We start from the raw sequence: 24,114 nt of genomic DNA on the forward strand, positions 1-24,114 counted from the left end.
AACTCTGACTTAGAAGATTTGGAGGAATAATCAGTAGAGGATTTTTTCCCCCCTAAATTTTCTTAAACCAAAAAACAGGGCAACTGGTCACAAGTAGTTTTAATATCCATTTCTGCCCCTTGTACCCCTTTCTCCGAGAAAATAGGCAGAACTGGAGGCTCAGGAAAAGGAAGCTATCTGACCAATTTAAAAACATTTTTTTTTTTTTTTTGCTCAGTCGTGTGCAACTCTTTTGTGACCCCATTTGGGGTTTTCTTGGCAAAGATAATGGAGTGGTTTGCCATTTCCTTCTCCAGCCCATTTCACAGATGAGGAACTGAGACGAACAGGTTAGGTGACTTGCTGAAGGTCACACAGCTGGTAAGTGTCTGAGGCTAGATTTGAATTCTGGAAGATGAGTCTTCCTGACTCCAGGTCTGGTGCTGTATCCATTGTGCCACCTACCTGCCCCTGGTAGCTGCTTATTAACACACAGTTGTAGTCCACATCCACCATGGCAGAATAAGTCTTACACAAACTGAAATTTGGCAGTCGTTTATCTTAGCATCTAGATTTGTACTCTTATGACTATTTGAAGTTAATATTTTGCTGTTGAGATATGTATTGATCTAATGCTTTTTTAATACTGTATCTCAAATGTCTTTATTTGTGTCATTTGCCCTTGTCTGTCTTATATTCTTAACTTCTAGAGAGCAGGATATTTGTGTATTTATGTAATTATTCTTCTATATTGCTTATTGCAATTTTTTTGCATAGTTATTTAAATGTTTTCTGATAATATGTTATTTTTGCTAATACAGAGGTTCCCTTCCCCCACCCCCAAGAAAAGAAAAACCGTTCTTTAGACATTTAATAAGAAGACTTTTGTTTTTGTGAATTTGATGCCCTTAGGAATTAGGGCTCTGCTTCAGGTTGCATCAGAAGACTGGAATCTCTATGTCCTTCATTCTGGTCAGATGACTTCTGTTGCCAAAAAAAGAAAATCTTTTTTGAGGGGCTACACCATTTGGAGTTATTTGACTTCATGATTTTTTCCTGCAATTAGAAATACATACATTGACTGCTTTTCGAGAACTAGGTACCAGTGTGTAACTGTAATCAAGATGCATTTTTCAGATACTTTAAAATCTCAGTGTTTTCAAACTTTCATACTGAAACCTGCTTATCTATTGGTAACATATTTTATGGTCCCTTAATAAATTGTATTTTTCGTCTAATTGTTTAACTGTATTCAAAGTACTATGAAAAATGATTTACGTTTGACTCAGGTCATACAGATGTTTTCTGATCATTCTGATTAGGGATTTAATAAGGCCAGAAAAAGTATTGAATATCTCAGGAACATTCAGCAAAGGATGTCTGTATTGGTTCCTAAATGATCAGGTTTTGTGAGACACCCAACATAAACCTTAGTTCTCAAAATAAGAATATTGAGGATGGCTTGGGGACAGGAAAAGGAGGGAACCATTTTTTTCTAATTATGCATTTATTAAAGACAATTGGTATTTTAGCAGCTTAACAAACCTGATATGACAAAGAAAAGTGTATTCTTTTACTCCATTTTTACCACAGACATGAAGAAAAATGCTGCCATAAAAATGTCAAGTAGAAAATCACATTTAAGTCCCCTTCTTCTTGGAGCTGGTGTGAGAAGGATAAAATGGATTCTTGTGGGATTATACTGTACATAGCTTTGTTAGCCATTAAGTTCCATTTTCTTTGTCCTTAAAACCACCTTAATTTTCTGCCCAGTGAGTGTTTTACTTTTCCATGTTAATATAGCTGATTCTCCATAATAATTAGTAACTACGTAATTTTTTTTTTTTTTGGTCTTCAATTCTGAAGAGCTGCTTTTTTTTTTTTTTTAAACCTCTTTTTTTGGCTTCCAACCAGCCCTTTCAAATCTAAATTCAGAGCAGGTAGGAAAATGCTTTTAAAATGCATGTTTGATGTAGTAAAGTGCTGTGCCATGCTTCTGAAAGAGCCAGGGTCACAGCTGCATACATGAAAATGCATGGTGACTGCAGGCATTGTTTCCTCATACAGAAAAAGCAATCTGTGTCTGTCATTGAATTTATGATGTAAATCAAATCATAGCTCTCTTACATTCAGAGATGTAACAAAAAAGGTTGAGGTGACCTAAAGGTTACAAATAACTTTTGCTTTCATAGTTGCCTACTACAAGACTAATCTTTTTTTTTCCCCCTATTTCTATTAAGATTGATGTATTTACACTTGGAAAGGTGAATCTAGTTACATATCTTATTTTATCATTGCCTTTGTTCAAGTGGAACTACAAATTTAGCATTTATTAGGTTCTTTCCCACCCCCACCTTTTCAGTTAAAGTGAAGGTAGTGTTTTGTGTTGGCAATATCATTGAAGGGGAAGACTGTTGAAATACTGTGTCTGACCTGTCCTTCCATGGCTGATTGTTTCCTCAGAGCCCTTGAACTTGAGACAGAGGAGAACTAGAGGAAGAACACTGCTGGCGTGATGGGCGGATTCTTAGGATTTATTAGAATATATAGACTGGAGTCAGACCTAATGAGCAGGCATGAGTAGTTTGATTCTGTATTGTTGGAGGGAAGTAGATCCATCTACGTACGGAAGTGCTGTGTGCAGGGGAATGTGATTGGTTCTCAGTTCAAATAAAGCATGTCCCTTATCTTCTAGGTGCTTGCAGTCGATGTAGGGTTGACCCATTGAGTGCCAATATGAGGCTGTGCTGTTGTGGTTCTGCTTGAAGAGTGTCCCTGCTCTGTTCAAAGCAGAGACTTTGTCTAGGCTGCATTACACCTGAACTTAATCCAGAGGAGAAGCAAAGGGGCAGAAAAGTATGTAATAAGGGAGATGAGATCATGTGAACAGAAACTGCAACCAGGTTGTCCAGTCATGGGGAACTCAGATGTGGTGGGCATTGGGTCCAAGGGAATATATCCAATAAGGATGAGCCATGAAGTGAGTCTCAGAATCAAAGCAAGAATTCAAGATAGTGGGGATAAGGATACATTGTAATAGGGGTCCCTCTGTTTTCTTTGCTAGTCTTTCATCATTTGTGCTTTATTCTTGTGTGTAGATACTATCCTCTTCCCTAGGGTACCACTGCCTCTTTCCTATCTTGGAGTGATACAAAGTGGTAGGAAGTACTTTCTACCCATTAACTCTTTTAATCCTCACAACCACTCTGTGAGGGAGGGTCATTCTTATCTCTATTTTATAGGTGAATAGGTTGTCATGTGACTAGTGAGTGTTATGCCAGGTCTTACTCCATACCCAGTCTTCTTTCCATAACATTGGAATTCCTAGCCTAATGATTAAAAAAAAATGGTTGTTCTTGTCCTTTCTTTTAGCTTTGATGCTTTTTTTTTCTTTCTGTCAGCTACATTTGTTGAATATTCTAGACAAGACTAGGTATTGGTGGGAGGTGGGCAGTGGGGAGAGTTGCAAAAAGAATTAAAAGACTCAGTTCCTGTCTTCATAAACTTAGTCTAGTTAGTGAGAGAAGACCTGCAACTTAAACTAAATCAACAGTACATGTATATGTATATAATGTGTACGTATACATGTAGAAAATAATGCAGAATTTTCTTTTTCTTTTTTTCTTTTTTTTGTTTGACTGTGTATAAAGGGATGTGATTAGTGTAAAGAGTCCTTGACTTGAGGTTAGAAGAAATGGATATGGATCCTGGTTTTTTTTTTTTCAATTTTTAGTTATCCAGACATCCTCTGGAACTTTCCTTCCCTGCCAAGAACAGAGCAACTAATAGCTTCTTCGTGCCTTGCTCTGATAATAATTTTGTACTTCAAAAAGTGAAGGAACTAATGAAGAGAAATTCTGTTCTTGATTTTATTCTTAACAAAAAGGAGGAATTGGTTGCTGGAATAGTAATGAAGGAATTCTTGGGATGGGTGGAATATAATGGTACCATCTTAGAATTTTTTTTTTTACATAACACATTTTAAAGTTTATTTAATCTGAATTATAATATTTCCTTCATCAATTTCTTAAGTCTAGACAATCAAGAACATAATCAAGCCCCAAGTTAGAGGATTTGCTGACTTCCAAAGTGTAAATGCTCACATTGAAAATTTAACAACCAGCTCTCTGGTGCTAGTACAAAGCTGACTGCAGCACACGACTGCATGATAATGATAATAAAAGAGTTTCTGTTTTATCCTAGAGGCAGTAGGCAGGCAGTGAAGTTGCCTCACCAAGCAAGGGCTGTAGTCAGACCTTTGCCTGAGGATCAAAATTTAAAGAGCCACATGCATAAAAACCTCACAATCCAATGCAGAAAGGCAGAAATATTAAATGCATCCCTTTCACATCATGATGCAATAAAAATTACATGTAATAAAGGGCTATGGAAAGATAGACTAAAAAATTAATTGGAAACTAAATAATGTAATCGTAAAGAATGAGTGGGTCAAATAACAAATCAGAAACAATCAATAACTTCATCCAAGAGAATGGTAATAATGAGACAACATATCAAAATTTATGGGATGCAGCCAAAATGATTCTTTGGGGAAATTTTATATCTCTAAATGCTTACATGAATAAAATAGAGAAAGAGGATGAATTGGGCATGCAAGTAAAAAAGCTAGAAAAAGAACAAATTAAAAATCCCCAATGAAATACCAAATTAGAAATTCTGAAAACCAAAGGAGAGGTTAATAAAATTAAAATTAAAAAAAACTATTGAACTAATAAATAAAACTAAGAACTGGTTTTGTGAAAAAACCAATAAAGTAGATAAACCTTTGGTTAATTTGATTAAAAAAAAAGAAAGAAGAAAATCAAATTACCAAAATAAAAAATAAAAAGGATGAATTCATCACCAATGAAGAAGAAATTAAAACAATAGTTATGAGCTATTTTGCCTAACTGTATGCCAATAAATTTGACAATGTTAGTGAAATGGATGTATGTTTTCAAAAATATAAATTGCCCAGTTTGACAGAAGAGGAAATAAAATGCTTAAATAATCCCATTTTTGGAAAAAGAAATTGAACAAGCTATCAATGGACCAGATGACTTTACAAGTAAATTTTACCAAACCTTTAAAGAACAATTAATTCCAGTACTATATAAACTATTTGGGAAAATAGGTGGCATCCTACCCAATTCTTTTTATAATACAAATATGGTGCTGATACCTAAACCAGGAAGAACCAAAACAGATAAATTTATAGACCAATTTCCCTAATGAATATAGATGCAGAAGTTTTAAATAAAATATTAGTAAAGAGATTACAGCAAGTTATCATGAGAATAATACACTATGACCAGGTAGGATTTATACCAGGAATGCAGGGCTGGTTCAATATTAGGAAAACTATCAGCATAATTGACTGTATCAAAAACAAAACTAACAGAAATCATATGATTATCTCAGTAGATGCAGAAAAAGCTTTTGACAAAATATAACACCCATTCCTTTTAAAAACAGTAGAGAGCATAGGAATAAATGGAGTCTTCCTTAAAGTGGTAAGTAGCATCTGTTTAAAACCATCAGCAACATGATATATAATGGGGATAAGCTAGAAGTATTTCCAATAAGATTAGGGGTGAAACAGAGATGTCTATTTTCACCACTATTATTCAATATTGTACTAGAAATGTTAGCTTTAGAAATAAGAGGAAAAAAAAAGAAATTGAAGGAATTAGAATAGGTAGTAAAGAAACAAAGCTATCACTCTTTGCAGATGATATGATGGTATACTTACAGAATCCTAGAGAATCAAGTAAAAAACTACTTGAAATAATGAACAACTTTAGCAAAGTTGCAGAATATAAAATAAACTCACATTAATCATCAGCATTTCTATATATTACTAGCAAAGCCCAACAGCAAGAGATAGAAAGAGATATTCCATTTAAAGTTACTGTACACATCATAAAATATTTGGGGGTCTACCTGCCAAGACAAACCCGGGAACTATATGAACACAGTTACAAAACACTTTTCACACAAAAAAAGTCAGGTCTAAACAATTGGGAAAATAACAGTTGCTCATGGGTAGGCTGAGCTAATATAATAAAATGACAATTCTACCTAAATTAATTTACTTATTCAGTGCCATACCAATCAAACTACCAACGTCTATTTTATAGAACTAGCAAAAATAATAACAAAATTCATCTGGAAGGGCAAAAAGTCCAGAATATCAAGGGAATTAGTGAAAAGAAATGTAAGAGAAGGTGGCCTATTCATACCAGATCTTAAATTGTATTATAAATCAGCAATCATCAAAATTACTTAGTATTGGATTAGAAATAGAGTGATAGACCAATGGAATAGGTTAGGGTCACAAGGCATAGTAGTCAGTAACTATAGTAATCTAGTGTTTGATAAACCCAAAGACTCCAGCTTCTGGGGTAAGAACTCATTATTTGACAAAAACTACTGGGAAAACTGGCAGAAACTAGGCATAGACCAATGTCTTACAGTGTATACCAAGATAAAGTCAAAATGAGTACACAATTTAGATATAAGGCCAATACTTATAAGCAGACTAGGAGAGCAAGGAATAGTTTGCCTATCGAATTTATGGAGAACAGAAGGATTTATGACTGAATAAGAGATCTAGAACATTATGAAATGCAAAATGGATAATTTCGATTATATTAAAGTGAAAATTTTTGCAAGAACAAAGCCAAGGCAACCAAGATTAGAAATGAAGCAGAAAGCTGGGAAACAATTTTTGCAGCCAGAGTCTGTAATAAAGGCCTTATTTCTAAATTATATAGAGAATTGAATCAAATTTATAAGAATGCAAGTCATTGGGACAGCTAGGTGGCGCAGTGAATAGAGCTCTAGTCTTGGAGTCAGGAGGACTTGAGTTCAAATCCGGCCTCAGACACTTGACACTAGTTGTGTGACCCTGGGCAAGTCACTTAACCCTGGTTGCCTCACCAAAAAACAAAAACAAAACAATGCAGGTCATCCCCCAATTGATAAATGGTCAAAGGATATGAACAGGCAGTTTTCAGATGAAGATATTAAAGCTATCTATAGTCATATGAAACAGTGCTCTACATCACTATTGATTAGAGCAATGCAAATCAAAACAACTCTGAGGTACCACCCACACCTATCAGATTGGCTAATGTGACACAACAGGAAAATGATAAATGTTGGAGAAGATGTGGGAAAATGGAACACTAATGCATTGTTGGTGGAATTGTGACATACTCTAACAGTTCTGGAGACCAATCCGGAACTATGCCCATAGGGCTATAAAACTGTACATATCCTTTGACCCAGCAATATCATTTCTAGGTCTGTATCCCAGTGAGAAAAGGACCCACATGTACAAAAATATTTATAGCAGCTTTTTTTGTGGTGGCCAAGAATTGGACATTGAGGGGATGTCCATCAATTGGGGAATGGCTGAACAAGTTGTGGTATATGAATGTAATGGAATACTATCGTTCCATAAGAAATGATGATCAGGCAGACTTCAGCAAATCCTGGAAAGACTTACATGCTGAGTGAAGTGAGCATAACCAGGATACCTTTGTACACAGTAACAGCAACATTGTGCAATGACTAACTTTGATAGACTTATTTCTTCTTAGTATTGCAAGGATCTGAGACAACTCCAAAAGACTTGTGATGGAAAATGCTGTCCACATTTAGAGAAAGTTAACTGTGGAGTCGGAATGCAGATCGAAGCATACTTTTTGCTCTCTCTTTTTTGTTTCTTCTTTCTTGTGGTTTCTCCCATTGGTTCTAATTCTTATTTACAACATGACTAATGCACACCATCTTGGGGGAAGGGGGACGTGAGGAAGGGGGAGAAAATTTAGAACTCAAATCCTTATGGAAATGAATATTTAAAACTAAAAATACCATTTGAAAAAAAAAGTCATCTATGTCACTCTGACATTGTTATTTAGTTGTGTCTGACTCTTCCTGACCCCATTTGGGTTTTCTTGGCAGTGATACTGGAGTGGTCTGACATTTCTTTTTCCAGGTCATTTTACTGGACATCTCAGAATTTGTGATAGAAGAAAAGAAAATGGGTATAGTCTCATTTGCTTCTACTCTTTAAGGGAAGAACATTTCAGTGGGTACAGAGACTATAGATGGGAATGAACTCATGGCCTAAAATTCTATAGCCCTTGAAGGATGGGAAACTCAAGAATGAAATTATGAAAACACAAAGAGACAAACATTCTGATAAAGAAGAACAAGGGTATTGTCTAAAAGAGATCAAGGGTGACTATGAAATTATTGCATACATCCATAAGTATAGTGTTAGGTATGCTAAGGTCCATATTTGGCTACAGCTAATCAGAAAACTAAGGACACACAAAACAAAGACCCTTTGCTTCCCCACCCCCGTCCTTCTAAATTATACTGAAGTTAGCTGCGTGACCCTGGACAAGTCACTTAACCCCAATTGCCTAAAAACAAAAAAAAAAAACCAAAACCAAAAAAAAGTAAATTATACTGAAGTTCAAAGAAAGGATAAGACTTCTGCTTGGAGTACATGGTATGATGGTGATTTCCAACAGGAAGAAACCAGAGCTCCTCAACTTTTATTTTGCTTCTGTTTTATGCCCATGAGAATGATCTTTAGATTGGAAAGGACGGAACACAAACTGTTAATGTGGAGTTTAAACCCAAAATACGCTGGAAAATAGAAAGAGAGTGTCTTGATGATTCCCTTGATGAGTCCAAGTGAAAATGTCTAGATGAACATTTAGGATCCCTAGAGAACTGGAAAATGTGAGTGCTAAACCACAGTCTATGGTATTTGAAAGATTATAGAGAAGGACAAATTCTGTCTCAATTTTTTTAAAAGAAGAAGTAGAATGTAGGCTGTCAACTATTCTTCAATGAGTTTGACTTTGATTCCTGGAAGCATTACTAGAAGATATTATGAAAACAATGGTCACTGGACATCTAGAAAAAGAAGCAGTGATCATAAAGAGCCAGCTTGTCTTCACTGGGAATAAGTTATTCTGGATTGACCTTATTTCCCTTTTTGATAGAATTTCCAGAGTGGTAGGTGAAAGAAATGTTTTATTCTAGATGTTGGCAAAATATTTGATAAAGTTGTTCCTGCTGTTCTTGTGAACAAGATGGAGAGATGTTTATTAGTATAGTAAGTACTTTTGGAACTGGTTTAAAGAGTAGTACTAATGATCCAATATCAATTTAGAATAGGAGGTTTTTAGTGAAATACCCTAGGGATCATTGCTTGGTTCTTTGCTGCTTAATATTTACTTTCAGTCAGTGAATTAAAGTGCAAGCCATTGATAAAATGGCATGTTTGTCAGCTTTTCAGATGACACAGAAGTGTGACCAGGCAGGTTTGTTTGAAAAGGATCTGAGAATTTTACTCAAGGGTATGCTGGTAAATGTTTATCACCTTCTCTCTAAAAACACTGTACAAGGCACACTTTTAAGTTTAATTTTCATTATTAACATTTTGTCCATCATTTTCTTAGCCTATACAATCAACAAAATAAGAAATCAAGCCCTGATTTGTAGCATTCACCAATTTCTGAGGTTTGGATGTTCTCACTGAAAATTTAATAGTTATCTTGTGAGCCAGTATGAGCTGGCGCCAGGGTGCACCTCTGGTTAGCGGCCTATCAGCACACAGGGAGTCAGCAATGTGATTGGAAGCCAAATGTGCTACTGACTTAGAAGTCTTCAGTGGTATAATATTCAGGGTTGTAAGGTTATGGTTCCAATGTACCATTGGTCACATCACATCTAGAGTAGAGTATGTAGTTGTGGGTACCGTATTTTAGGAGGGATACTAATAAACCAGACAGCATCCAATGGATGGCAAGGGTTTTTGAGATCATGAGGCTTGACTATAAACTGGGGAAATTTACCCAGCAGACGAAAGGATTTAAGGGGAATATTGTCTTTAAGCATTGAAGGGCTGTTTTGGGGAAGAGGGATTAGTTTTATATAATCTTATTCTCCTTTGAGGGATTATTATCCATGCCCTAGCCATGGGTATACCCAAAGCCTCTGTCCTAGGCTCTTTTCTTCCTTCCCTATCCGTCCCCTCTCTCTAATTTCAGCAGCTCCCAATGGTTCAATTATCTCTATGTGTATGAATATGGAAATACAATAAACTTAGTATCTCTTATATTGGTAAGTGGGATAATTGAAATCTACTGATTTTATCTAGATTTGATATTTGTCCCTTCTCACACCAAATCTTTTTTTTTCTTATCAGAACTTTTATTGAGCAAGATTAGCTTATTTTTTTCTTAGTTCCTTTTGTTTTCCTTATCTCCTAGAGGTACTTAATAACCAGTTAAATGTCCAAAAATGCAGAAAAGGAAGAAATTCCTGAATAATCCATATCTTTCCCAACCTGGGTAATAAAGAATTAATTATATTTAGAATCTTGAGGTTTTTAAATGCTCTGATTATAATATTTTAGATAGGAAAAACCTCCTTTTTCTGTGATTAGAGAAAATATATAGTTAAGTGGTAATTGCTTTGAACTGTGGTTTTATATTAACTAAAAGAATAATTTTTTTTAAATTAAAAAATTTTATTTCCTCTATCTTTTACTTTGGTATACAGAGTGGTAACAGGACCTTGTCATTATGACCCAGTGACCTTGACCATATCTAATTTCAGTGATTTGCTTTCAAGTTTATGGAATTGTACTGTTTTTGAAACATTCAGTTCTGGGACTTTGAGGGGTTCAGCAAAAACATTGTATTCGATCTTTCTGCTTTTTGTATGGACATCATGTTCTATTTTGTCTTATGCATTTTTTAATATACATTAAGCCAAATGACTCATGAGAGAATGTTATAGTTCTATTTATATATCTATATATTTATATATATATCTATATATATAACCTATGAAGTAGCTTTTTGGGGGGATGTTATTGCTAAATTTGAGCTAATTATATTTAGCTAATTTATTAAAAATTTAATTGCTAGGAAAACTGTTTTCACTCTCACCTTTCCTTTCCCCCTTAAGGATTATGATTTCTAAACTCATTTTTGAAGGGTCTAATTTCCACATAATCATACAACTCTCACCTGACGTGCAGTTTTAGGGAATGTTGATTATTTAGATGGCTAGATTTCTGTTTAATATAGATAGTTCTTATTTGACTCACTTCTACTTACTGTCAAGTCCATCATCCATCCATGATGCTAAACAGAATCTACCATGCTGATTTCTGGTGGAACAAAGCCCTTTCTCCAAGTAGCAATTCTACTTTAAATTTGTCCTCCCATCCAAATGCAGAATAGGGAGATGAATTATAATGTAGTTAAAACTCTGCATTCTGTATTTCTAATTCTGTTTAAATATTATTCCCATTTTTTTTTTTTTTGACTCTGGCTTCATTTGCACAGACCTATCTCCTGTATATTCAGGAAATCTGACTGATAACAAAGACATTCACACATTTTTTTTTGGAGGAGGTAGAATGGGAAATGATCTACATTACAGCCCTGGAGTGATCTTTATGACCTTATAAAAATGTGATGCTTCTTGTGTAGATTTCTTCTCCCTTGAAGAGTCGTAAATGCCACCATTAGCCAAATGAAATATCTGAGAGTGTGGGGTGATTTTTCCTGTTATACTCCTTAATTATAGAAAAGACAATATTTACGTAAAAATTACAACTGCTACCGAATATGTTCTAATTGGCGGTTATAGTCCAACAAGATTGACATGACCTTGACAGTCTGGGAGTTCAGCTGAGGTAGTGGGACAATAGGATTTCTAATATATTTTTCTTAATAGTCCCTGACAGCCAGGTTGTAATCTGGTCCGACTGTGGGGTTTCTTAGCAAAGGGGTATGGAACTTGGTGATGTAGTGAATGAAGCTCTTGACTTGGAGTCTAGAAGACCTGAGTTCAAATTATGCCTTGGACACTTATTAACTATGTGATTCTGGGCAAGTCCCTTAAATCTCTTATTTGCTTCAGTTTCTTCATCTCCAGAATGGAGACAACAATTGCAACCTAATTGCTTCTTATGCTTGCTGTTGTTGCTTTGGAAAAGGTGCTTGGGGGCAACTGTAGCAGCTTTAGTAACTTGGTTTTAATCAGAGCTATCATTTGGCTTAGTTACCTCTAAACCTACCCTTTTTGTAGCTTTTCCTCCTCCTGGGCTGGAGAGACCTCACTTCAACTTATGATCTTAGCCAATACGTTTTCTCAAACACTGATCTTTGCAGGTTAGGCTATGAACAGGTAGTGGCCATTTGCTCAGTAATTTTCAAACAGCCCTGGAGTAAGGGGTTCCTCAATTTTTTAAATCTCTTGTAGGTCTATGCAAATGAATATCCTGAAATGTGTAGGTAGGCCACAGTAGGCCCTAGCTGGGCAAGTTTATTCTGTCATTTGGGCTTTTCATATGCAAATGAACTGCTCCAAGTCTGCCGTTCTCCTGCTAGGTATGGAGTGATTTAAGGGCACCTGAAAGGGCCTTACTCTTACATTTCATTTTCTCGGGATCTTGCCTCTTATAACCTTCAACATTGCAGAATTCTAAAAGAGACACACCTTTATCTTTTAGTGCATCAGTTTGCTTGGGCTTGTGGAGCTAATAATGAAATAGTAGCGTAATAATGTAAAGTGTGTAGCAAAGTCTTCAAGGTTTTTAAAAGAAATACTTTACAATGTGTTACACCTCTGTTTTTGGTGGAAGAATTCACATCATATGATAAACTGCCCCTTGTATTAGATAATAGGCTTGCCTGCCTCAGTCTTGTTTTTGTATGAAAGTTCCTATTTTATAATCTTAAAGAAATCAAGTCAACAAGCATTTGTTAAGTGCCTATTATATGCCAGGCATTGTGTTAAGTGCTGGGGATACAGAGAAAAATAAAAACCACCTCCTCACAGTCTAATTGGGAGGGCTTGTAAACAACTATGTACAAACAAGATATAGACAGGATAAATTGAATATAATCAGAAGGAAGGAACTAGCAATAAAGGGGATTGTGAAAGGATTCTTACAGAAGATGGGATTTTATCTGGGACTTGAAGGAAGCCAGGAAGCTGAGATGGGAAAGGAGGACATCCTAGCCATGGGGGATGGATGGCTAGTTTGAATGTAAGGAGTTGGGAGAGATGGAATATTGCTGGGGGAAATTCCTCAACTCTGAGATCCTGAGATCCTCCTGGAGAGCAATCCTCTTATTTTTGACTCTTTTGACTGCTGGTCATTAATTCAAGACACAGAGCTAGAAGATTAAAAAAAAAAGTTTCATTAGCATCCGCTGATGGTCAGTTGCTTGGCCTCATAACAAGAGGAGAAAGACACATATATAGGATTTTGCACAACCTTAGTGCAATATTATTGACCTCAAAAGGAGCCTAACAGTTGAGGCTGCTCTTCTCACTCTTCTTAATTGGGAGGTTCAGTAATTGGAACAGGATGTCAAATAATTTGGGGGACAATGTGTTAACTTTGCAGTTATTTATACAATCTTGTAGTTCTTCTTTGACCTTAAGGTTACTTTTTTTGGAGAGATGTTTTTCCCAAACCACTTTTCCTCTCCAAGTTCTAACTCTGTTCTCTGTCCTCACTGTGACCTCCAATCCCTCCACCCCTTTCTGAAGCATTCACCCCTACACTGGCTACAGTTGCTTCCCTTACCCATCTTGATCCCTTGGTAAATGACTCCATACTGTAGTGTCTTTTTCTCTTGAGTCCTTTCCCCCCTTATTCTATCACTGATCCTGCCCTGACACACCTCAGCTTTGGATCACTTCTACCATCCTCTGCCTTTGTTCATGCTCACATATTGCAGAATGAAGCTGGAGAGAATCATGAAACCACATTGACTAGACACAGTACACATTTACGTTACGTACCCTCACCTGGGCCCTCACAACAGCAAGGCAATCCTTTTACATCTCCCTCTTCTATTCAACACTTTCTTTAAATATTTTCCTCCCTCCTTAAAACTCCTATAAGGCTCCTCCTCTCACCACCCTCTCAGTTGACAACCTTGGCTCATATTTAACTGTAAAAAAATGAAACCATTTGCCATGAGCTCCCTCTTCACCCCTCCTAATCATTCAGATGCCTTCTTTCACTTTCTCCTTTTTCACCTGTCTCACATGAAACCGAGGCAGCTTTTTTCCTTTCCAAGGCAAACCCCGCTGTGTGCACAAGTGATTCCGTTCCATCCTATCTTCTCCAGCAGTTTACATCCTCTATCATGCCCGTTCTGTCACTCACCTTCAGTTTCTCCCTGACTACCTCTCTACTGCTTTTGAACATACCCGTATCTCCTGCTTTCTCAGAATCCCCTCACTTCGTCTTTTCCATTCCAGATAACTATTGTCCTCTATCTCATCTTGGTTTTGTGGCTTAATGCTTGTCAGCAATCAGTGCCTCCACTTCCTTTCCTCTCATTTTTTCCTACACTCTGGCTTCTGACCTCCTTATTCAAATGAAATAGCTCTTTCCACAGTTACTAGTGATCTCTTAATTGCCAAATCTAATAGCCTTTTTCTCTTTTTAAAATTTTTAAAAAGTTCATGATGTAGGTTTCTTCCCCCATTACAAACATTTGTAGATTACTCCCATTTCATGAGAAGTCTTTTGGAACAAAGTAGAACAGTTAGGTAAAACTAATAAGTGCATGTACATTTTATATTTGTAGTCCCCCCTTTCATTTTTTAAATGAACAGAAATTAATTTTTGTGCATTCCCATTTTCACCCCCTACTCCATTGGAAAAAAAGAAAAGAAACAAATTTCTTCTGACAAATAGGCAAAGTCAGGCAAAACAAATTCCCTCAATGGCTATATACAAAAATATAAGTAATATATAGATGTCTCATTCTGTATCATAAATCCATCACCTCTTTATAATGAACAGCATGTTTCTTCATTGGTCTTCTGGGTTCATGAAAGGTCATTGTAGTGATCATTTTTTCATGAGGCTATAGTTAGCCTGCATTTCTTCCCTTGAGAACTACCTGTTCGTATGCTTAGACCATTTATCAACTGGGGAATGACTCTTTTTCTTATACATTTGAATCAGTTCTTCATATATATTGGAAATAACACCTTTAACAGAAAAACTTGCTGCACAGATTTTTCCCTGTTAACTATTTCCCCGCTTATCTTAGCTGCATTTGATTTGTTCGGGCAAAACCTTTTTAATTTTATGTAATTAGAATTACTCATCTGTAAAATGAGGTGAAATGGCAAACCATCCCACTGTCTTTGCCAAGAAAACCCCAAATGGAGTCATGAGAACTTGGACATGACTGAAATGACTGGACAACAAACAACAGCACCTCGAAATTACCTGTTTTTTTCTTCTGTGAGCCTGTTAGTTGTTTGGTTGTGAACTTTTCTCCTATGCACCAAAAAAAAAAAATCATGTTTTTCTAATTTATGATATGGCCTTTTATATTTAGATACCTGAACCCTCCCCTCCTCCTAACTTTCCTGTCACTGTCAAGGGCACCAACATCCAGTTACTAGGATTGCGATCTACGAGTCTTCCCTGGCTCTTTTTCCGGTTGTCAGGTTTGGTTGTTTTGACTTTACCTTTTGTATCATTTCTCTGATATATCCCTTTTCTTTCCTATACCACTTGGTTTGGGTCCTTATCATTTCATCCCTAGATTGTGCCAATACCATTCTGGTTGGTCTTCCTGCCTCAAATCTCTCCTCACTTCAGTCCATCCTTGAATATTCAGCTGTCAAACTGATCTTCCTAAAGAGTAGATCTGACCTTATCTTTTTGTTTGCTTGTTTCTTTTGTTTTTGTTTTATTTTTTGGAGGCAAGTGGGATTAAGTGACTTGCCCAGAGTCACATAACTAATAAGTGTCTGAGGTCAGATTTGAACTCAGGTCCTCCTGACTCCAGGGCTGGTGCTCTATCCACTGTGCTGCCCCTTACACCTGACCATATCACCCCACCTATTTCCTTAATGACTCCCTGTTACCTTTAGGATCAAACATAAAGCCCTCTGTTTGGCATTTAAAGCCCTTTATAATTGGGCTCTTTCCTACCTTTTCAGTCTTCTTACACCTTACTCCCCTCCACATATTCTGGCTTCCTCGATGTTTCTGGCACAAAACACTCCATCTCTCAACTGTGTGCATTCTCACTGCCTGTCCCCTGGGCCTGGAATTCTTTCCTTCCTCATCTTGGCCTCCTGGCTTCCTTCAAGTGCTGTCTATATCTTGTTTGTATATAGTTGTTTGCATGTTATCTCCATGGTAGACTTGAGCTTCTTGAGAGCAAGGACCGTTCTTGCCTTTCTTTGTGTCCCCATTGCTTAGTATACAGTGGGCACTTAATAAATGCTTGACTTGAGGACACTGTCTCTGCCCTATATGATGGGTGTGTTATATAGATTTCAAGAGCAGTTACAAAAAGGGGAAAATTTAGCTCTTGAAGTGCTGAAGTTATAGTTTTGACTTTCAAAGAATGACAGCTCCATAGCAAGAGTGTTGCTTATTAAGTGGGTAAGAGTAACCCCACACTTACTGCCTTTCAGCTTTCTTTTGTCTATTGTCTGTGCCTTTGGCTTCTGCCTTTCTTTATATCCCATAATCCCCAGTGTTTATCACAGTGTCTAGAACATTAGTAGTGCCTTAATAAATGTTTGTTGATGAACTATTTATCCATTAATTTTCCAAATGACTTAATTTCTAAAATTTGATTTTGTCTTTCAGAAACCATCATCATCCTCTCATCACTGTGCTTGAAAATAGGTCAGATTGTTGGCCAGTTCTTCTACAGCAGCTTACAGCTTTTTTTCAGCAGTGCCCAGAAAGGTAAAATGAAATATATAAGTTGTTTGAGGGATGATGTTTAGTGGTTGAATATTTATCTTGCAACTTGTCTTTTAGTTCTTCAAAGATAGCCTTTGACATTAGACATGAGGAATATCTAAGAGCAAAATATTTTTTTGCTGTTTCTTAAGTCTAGGGGGAAGAAAACCCAAACTCACTGATGGTAGAAATACTGAACACAAGGAAAACCATTATTAAAGAAATGAAGCATTGGTTAATTGATTGGGGAAGTTGAATTGAAATCTTTGGTAAACCACTACAAAATACATGTGAGATATCGGCCCCTTGGAAATGGTCCAGAGGGTTGAACCTTTGCCAGAGTTACAAGGTGTCTTTCAATGGAGCTGTTTTGGATCACATACAGCTGTGTTCAGGGAATAACTAGCTACCATATGTGCAACTGCTTTAATACTACTGAGGTTCATTGATTTGGAGGGGCCTAGGCACTGGGCCATGTATTAAATAATTAAGCCTGATACTGTGATATCAGCAATGTTGTGCTTAGTAGCTATGGTAGCCACTGTGTTGGTTTAAATATATTGCTTATACTGTCTTCTTTATATATCTTATATAGTCTTAATATCTTGAGTTTTCCAATTTTTCTTTGGGTAAGATTATTTAGATTAATGGTTCTGTGGCCATAATTAGTATTTTCTCATTGTCTTTCTTGACAGAATATATTGTAGGCTGATTTTAAGTGTCTAGGATATCTCAGAATCAATAGCTAATTTGTTTAATCCTAACATTAAGTGATGATGATCTGCCGCTAGTAAGAGCTGTTGACCAAAGGTCAATCAGTTAATCAACAAACATTTTAAAAACACCTACTACATGCTAGGTAGTAGGAATACAGGCTAGGTAGTAGGAATACAGGCACATAGATTGAAACACTCCATCGTCTCTAGTATATTCTAATGGTGGAGACAAGTATAAATGTGTGTGTGTGTGTGTGTAACAATGTATAAATAATATACATAACATATATGCAGCATAAACATGAAATAAACAATACAAATATATACAAATAGTTAATTGTGAGGTAATTTGTAAGGGAGGATTGTTGTTGTTTGTCCTTCATTCTTGGAGAGGATCATGACATCAGGAAGGTGATGCCATGACTTGCAAAGGAATTGTATTTAAGTGAGGGAGGGTTGTGCAAAGTCACCAGCCTCACTTTCTCTTCTGGAGCCAGCTGGGCCCAGGGGCAAGATCAGGACAACTAGGGATGGCAAGGGAGGGTGCTAGTTGTTTTAACAAACCTCTATTAAAAAGTCTATTTAACAAGCACAAGTGTTTTTTGTTTGTTTATATTCTTTCTTGTTTTGTTTTATTTTTTTGGCTAGGCAATGGGGTTAAATGACTTGGCCAGGGTCACACAGCTAGTAAGTGTCAAGTGTCTGAGGCTGGATTTGAACTCATGTCCTCCTGACTCCAGGGCTGGTACTCTATCCACTGTGCCACCTAGCTGCCCCAAGCACAAGTTTTTAAAACTGCCTTTATATAAGGAGGTTGTTATCTATGTCATAAACATCTCTAAATTAAGAATCTGTGTTTGGTTAATTAATTTTCATTTTAAGATTTTTTTTCAAGACCAGCTTAGGACTAATTTATTAAAGTTATTACCAATTTTTAGGTTGTATTGTTGATTTTGCCTTCATAGGAATTAAAACCAATTTTTATTGATATCTTTTGATATTTCCCTTTTATGCCACTTTACTTTGCAAATATATCCTCCTTCCCACCAAATCCAGCAAGCCATCCCGTATAAAAAGAGAATAAAATAGAAAGGGGATTGGTGGGGCATAGGGAGCAGTTCAGCAAAACCAGCCAGTAGATTGACCAGTTCTAATTGCATAATATGACATACCCATAGCTCTCCACCATCTCAAAGAACTGAAGGAAGGGAATTTTTTTTCCCCATCTCGTCCTTGAGACTCCAGTGCCCTTCTCTTCCCGCTTGTTTTCTGCTCTCCTTTCCTTATAACTCGTTGTCACTGTGCATGTTGTCTTTATGACTTTGCTTCTTTCACTTTGCATTGTGTTGTGTCTTTCCATGTTTCTCTGAGTTCTTCGTATTCTTTATTTTGTACAGCCCAGTACTATTCCATTAAATATGCTCCCCAGCGAATGGGCATTGGCTTTGTTTCTAGTTCAGTACCAGTATAAAAATCCTACTTTAGAGATTTTGATGCATATAAATGATCCTTTTATTCTGTCTTTGACTTCTTCCGGCTCCATGCCTAGCAGCAGTGTCTCTGGTTCTAGACCTGTGGACATTTTATTCGCTTTAAAAAAAAAAAAGCATAATTCCAAATTGCTTTCTGGAATGACTAGATCAGTTGTATCCCCATCAAAAATGTATGTGTGCTTATTCTGCAGCCTCTCCTACATTTATTATTCACTTTTTGATTGACTTTTAGGAATAGATCATTTTATTATTTTCACTGTTTCATCTGACAGTGAGTATTTATTGTCTGGTTAAACTTCAAAATCTAAATATTTAAGCGGAATTATTCTAGTATTCTTTTAAAGGCATTAGGACTTTAAATTTGGCACTTTCCCTGAAAAGACTGGCTCATTGAGCTCTGTTGATTGATTTATTTAGCTTAAAATCTCAGTCTTGAATGTTATTGGCAATTTTTATGAACACATTTGGAAGTTTCAGATTATATTATATCCTTGATGATTTTTTACTAATTTTTTTTTTACCAAATTAAGGAAAAATAAGCTTGCTTTATACTTTTTTTTTTAAAGATCATAATCATTTTCATATATACCTCTTCTTAACTGGTAAGTTACAAAATTAGGACCAGAACACAGTTTTCTGACTCGTAGTTTTGTTATCTAGGTAGCTAGGTGGTACAATGGAGAGAATGCTGGACCTGAGTTCAAATCCAGCCTCAGACATTTACTAGTTATGTGACCTTGGTCAAATCCCTTAACTGCTGTCTGCCTCAGTTTCCTCCTTTGTGAAATGTGGATAATAATAGCATCTACCTCCAAAGGTTATTGTGAAGATTGAATAAGATTATATTTGTAAAGGGCTTTGCAAACTTTAAAGTCAGTCAACATTTTTTGAGTTCCAACTATGTGCTAGGCACTGTACTAAGCACATAATCTGTGCAGATTGAGACAAAAGATATTTTCTTTCCCTCAAGGAGCTCACAGTTTAGTGGAGGAGACAATATAGAAACAACTGAGCACAAACAAATTCTAGACAGGATAAATTGGCAGTAATCAGTAGGGGAAAGGCACTGGCATTAAGAACTGCATGAATTCTAGCAGTTACTTTTACTTTCTTTTTTACTACTTAATTAGATGTCAAAAAAAGAGTAAGAAGGAATATATATAGAGAGATCTTTAAAACACGAGCAAGTTTTGAAATACTGATAATCAGTTTTGGTCTTCTAATCCTCTATTTCCTGGTATTTTTCTCTGATAATGCAAAGGATGTATGCTTTTGAGAGCTAGATGTATGTAAGGGATGTTGTATTTAAAATTAGGAGAAATTAAGTAAAGGACAATTTAAAATAATACTTCATATGTAAGAATATACTCACTATTCTGCTTCCATAATGAGATCTCAGGAGCCTCTTAATTTACTTTATTATATTAGCTTTTCACTTCACTGTCAGCATTTCAGACAAAAGAAAGCAGTTAAGTTGTCCTTGGCTACTGTTGGTGTAATGAAGATTCTTATTCTATTGGTTATACATGTATGGAGTCATGCTTTCCTTAACTCTGTCTTTTTATGCACTATTCATTTTGAAAAAGAGAAATTACTTGATCTGATCACTGCGTGATCAATGAGCCCTTTTTATTTTGTACAATGGCAGTAGTGAGGCCATTGAACCTACAATAAGTGCCTGGAGAAATGAAGAGCTCAGATTTTTTCTGACTTAGATAATTCATAAATATATCAGCATCTGAGATTTAGCCTTTTTTGGTGGGATGAGTATATATCTTCCTGATCTGATCATTTTTAGATATTCTTTAATGTTTATTCACTTAGGAGAGCTCTGTCCTTTAATGTTTTTCAGAGCTCCTTGAACTCACAAATGACTTCTCACCACATACTTTTGGATGTTATAGAGCATTGTAAACTTTTTGTGCGGTCACTGCAGTAGGTGGTCTGGGATGTGTAAAACTCCTGAATAACTGGATTGATTTAGACCAAGCATAATCTGGAGGTATTAAGATGGAAAGATTTGTTAGTCCTTTTCTCTTCTAGTGAGAGATATCAATGAGGTCTGATGGAGTGTGGAGTTATTGTGCTCTGAGCAGACACATTGGACCTGTCTCAGCAGGCAGGCAATTCCAAGGTGATGATGAGTCTTTGTCTAAGCTAGTTTATGTAGCAGTTCTTTTTTTTTTCCATAAGAAACAACTTTTATTACAGGTGTTTTTTTTTTTTTTGTTTGTTTGTTTTGTTTTGTTTTTTGCTTTTTGGTGAGGCGATTGGGGTTAAGTAACTTGCCCAGGGTCACACAGCTAGTAAGTGTTAAGTGTCTGAGCTGGATTTGAACTCAGATCCTCCTGGCTCCAAGGCTAGAGCTCTATTCACTGTGCCACCTAGCCGTCCCTATGCAGCAGTTCTATTCAACAAACATTTATTATTATTTAATACTATTAATTATAACTAATTATATATTATATAGAATTATTAATTAATATTATTATTTAATATTAAGTGTCTATTATTTGCCAGGCTCTGTATGATGAAGGTGTTATTGCCCTCAAGGACCTTATGTTCTTCTGAGGGGAAGCAGCTGGTATACGCCCTAGGGATAAGGATTGAACCTCTGATTTCATTGGTTTAGGGATCGCCTGGGTGAGGAACCTTCCTCTATTTAGATCAGAACTTCCTTTTGTAATTTACAGTCTTAGAAATTTTCCTAGAGCACTTAAAAGGTTCAATGACTTCCTCAGGGTCATACAGACAGTATGGTTCAAAGGCAGCACTTGAATCCAGGTCTATGTATCTTCAAGGCCAGCTCTCTGCTGTGACACCCTTCTTCTCATTTGTAGCCATAAATAAATACAAAATACATGGAAAGTAATTTTGATGAAGAAACTGGTAAAATCACAAAAACTTTTTGGCAGGATGTGGCCCTTCTGATCCTTGAAGGGAGTTAAGAATCCAAGTGGTAGACGTGGAGATGGACAGCTTGGTGGCGCAATGGATAGAGTGCTGGGCCTGGAGTCAGGAAGACTCATCCTCCTGAGTTCAAAGTCTGGCCTCAGACACTAGCTGTGTGATCCTGGGAAAGTCATTTAACCCTGTTTTTCTCTGTTTCCTCATCTGTCAAATGAGGGGAGAAGGAAATCACAAACCACTCCAGTATGTTTGCCAAGAAAACCCCAGATGGGGTCATGAAGAGTCAGACATGACTGAAATGACTGAATGACAACAACAGACATATGGAGATAGAGCGTAGAATGGGAGGCCAAAGCCACAGAGACAGACAGGAGGTGGAATATCACGTAGGCCATTTTATCTGGGTGTGTGAGGGGGAGTCATGTGAGAAGAGTTGGAGACAGATCGTGAAGGGCTTTTAGTGCCAAAGAAATGGAGGCGAAAGAAAGCCCACTGAAGCTTCTTGATCAGGTAACTGACATGGTCAGGCTTTTGCTTTCAAAATATGCATCTGGTTGTGATGGGGTAGATGGATTGGAGAGAGGAGAGAAAGGAGTCTGGGACACCAGTGAAGAAGCTATATGCAACTAGGTGTTAACAGTAGAGAGAGTGCTGCAAATGATTGGAGAAGACCTAAGTTTAGATCTGGCCTCAGCCCCTCATTAGTTATGTCAAGTCACTTAAACTCTGTTTCAGTTTCCTCATCTGCAAAATGGGGTTTAATAGTAGCACCTCCTTTCTAGGGTAGTTGTGAGGATAAAATAATATTTATAAAGCTTTTTGTAAACCTCAAAGTGCTGTATAAATGCTGGCTTTTATTATTGCCATAATAATAATAAGGACAGCAGTTATTATTTTTGGCGAGGCAATGGGGGTTAAATAACTTGCCCAGGATCACATAACTAGTAAGTATCAAGTGTTTGGTCTGAGGCTGGATTTCAACTCAGGTCCCCCTGACTGCAGGGCCAGTGCTGTATCCATTGTGCCACCTAGCTGCCCTGATAGCAGTTATTATTAACTTGCCATCTAATTCAGAGAATTTCTCTAATTTAGGGAATTCAGAGGACTTGGTAGCTGATTAGGTTGGTGGGAAAGTGAAGTGTCACAAATGATGTGGAAGGTGTGAAGTGCAGTAAACCTCAACAGAAATAAGAAGTTAGGAGGAGGAATAGATTGTGAGAAGATAATGCCTTCTGTTTTGTACTTATTCAGTTTGATATGACTATGGACTATCTAGCTAAAAGATGTGCAGCAGACAATTGAGGATGCAGGGGTGGAGCACCGGAGAGAGTTGCTGGCTAATTGTGTGTGCTTTGGAGTCATATGCATTGTGATGTTGGGTGCCTGGGAAATCCCCCAAAGAGAGTGAAAGAATGAAAGAGGACCCAGGCCAGAACCCTCTGCACTCTGGCAGATGTATTTGGATGTGGATTATAATCCATCAAAGGTGACTGAGAAGGAAGAATCAGAATAGAATGAGAACCAGGAGAGAGTAATGTCACGAAAACCCTGGGAAGAGACTTTATATAAAAAGAGGAATGTTCACAAGTATCTCATTCTGCAGAAAGATCAAGAAAGTTGCAAATTTAGAAAAGGCCGTTGTACCTAATAATTAAGAGATACTTGGTAACCTTTGAGAGAGTAGCTTCAGTTAAAGGGTGGTGTAAGAAGTGACTGGTTGTGAGGAAGTGATGGCCACAAGGATAAACTGGAAAACATTCCAGGTGGCAATAACTTCCCTTTTTAAAACACGTTAAGGTTCATTTAACACTTCTCTTCAGGTGACCTAGCTATTATTCTCGTTTTTCAAATGAGGAATCCAAGATCTGGATAGGTCATGAGGGACTGCAGTGTAAGGAACGATACTAAAGAAAAGGCGATTACTATACTTTATAATCGATAATCATACTCTTCATGAGTTTTCCCTGATCAGTATTATTTTATAGTAACATTGTTCATAAATTATAAAACCTATCTGCAACATTGTTTTGATGTTATGTTGTTAATGTCCTTTCTCAGGAACTAATTTCTCTTTGAAACATTATTTCACTTAGGAAAGGCTTTATGACATTATGAATGTGGAGTTTGTGTCTAATCCATGGAAATCTGTGTTCATTTCCCTCTACTGATGCTTACTGGCTTTGAGACCCTGGGTAAATTACTTGTCAGTGCTGCAGCAACT

The 24,114-nt window shown here is 36.7% G+C and overlaps 1 protein-coding gene across 3 annotated transcripts in view; it reads left to right on the forward strand.

Moving 5' to 3' along the window:
* FOCAD (focadhesin) overlaps nt 1-24,114 on the forward strand; it is a 351,817-nt gene that overhangs the window by 64,542 nt on the left and 263,161 nt on the right. For all 3 annotated transcript variants that reach the window (XM_027859022.1, XM_027859023.1, XM_027859024.1), the window contains exon 6: nt 16,676-16,777. In XM_027859022.1, the coding sequence (XP_027714823.1) occupies nt 16,676-16,777 (102 nt within the window). The remainder of the gene's footprint in view (nt 1-16,675; nt 16,778-24,114) is intronic.

This window comes from Vombatus ursinus, unplaced genomic scaffold (assembly GCF_900497805.2).
Source record: "Vombatus ursinus unplaced genomic scaffold, bare-nosed wombat genome assembly UNPS02014158.1, whole genome shotgun sequence".
In the NCBI taxonomy this organism is placed as follows: Eukaryota; Metazoa; Chordata; class Mammalia; order Diprotodontia; family Vombatidae; genus Vombatus; species Vombatus ursinus.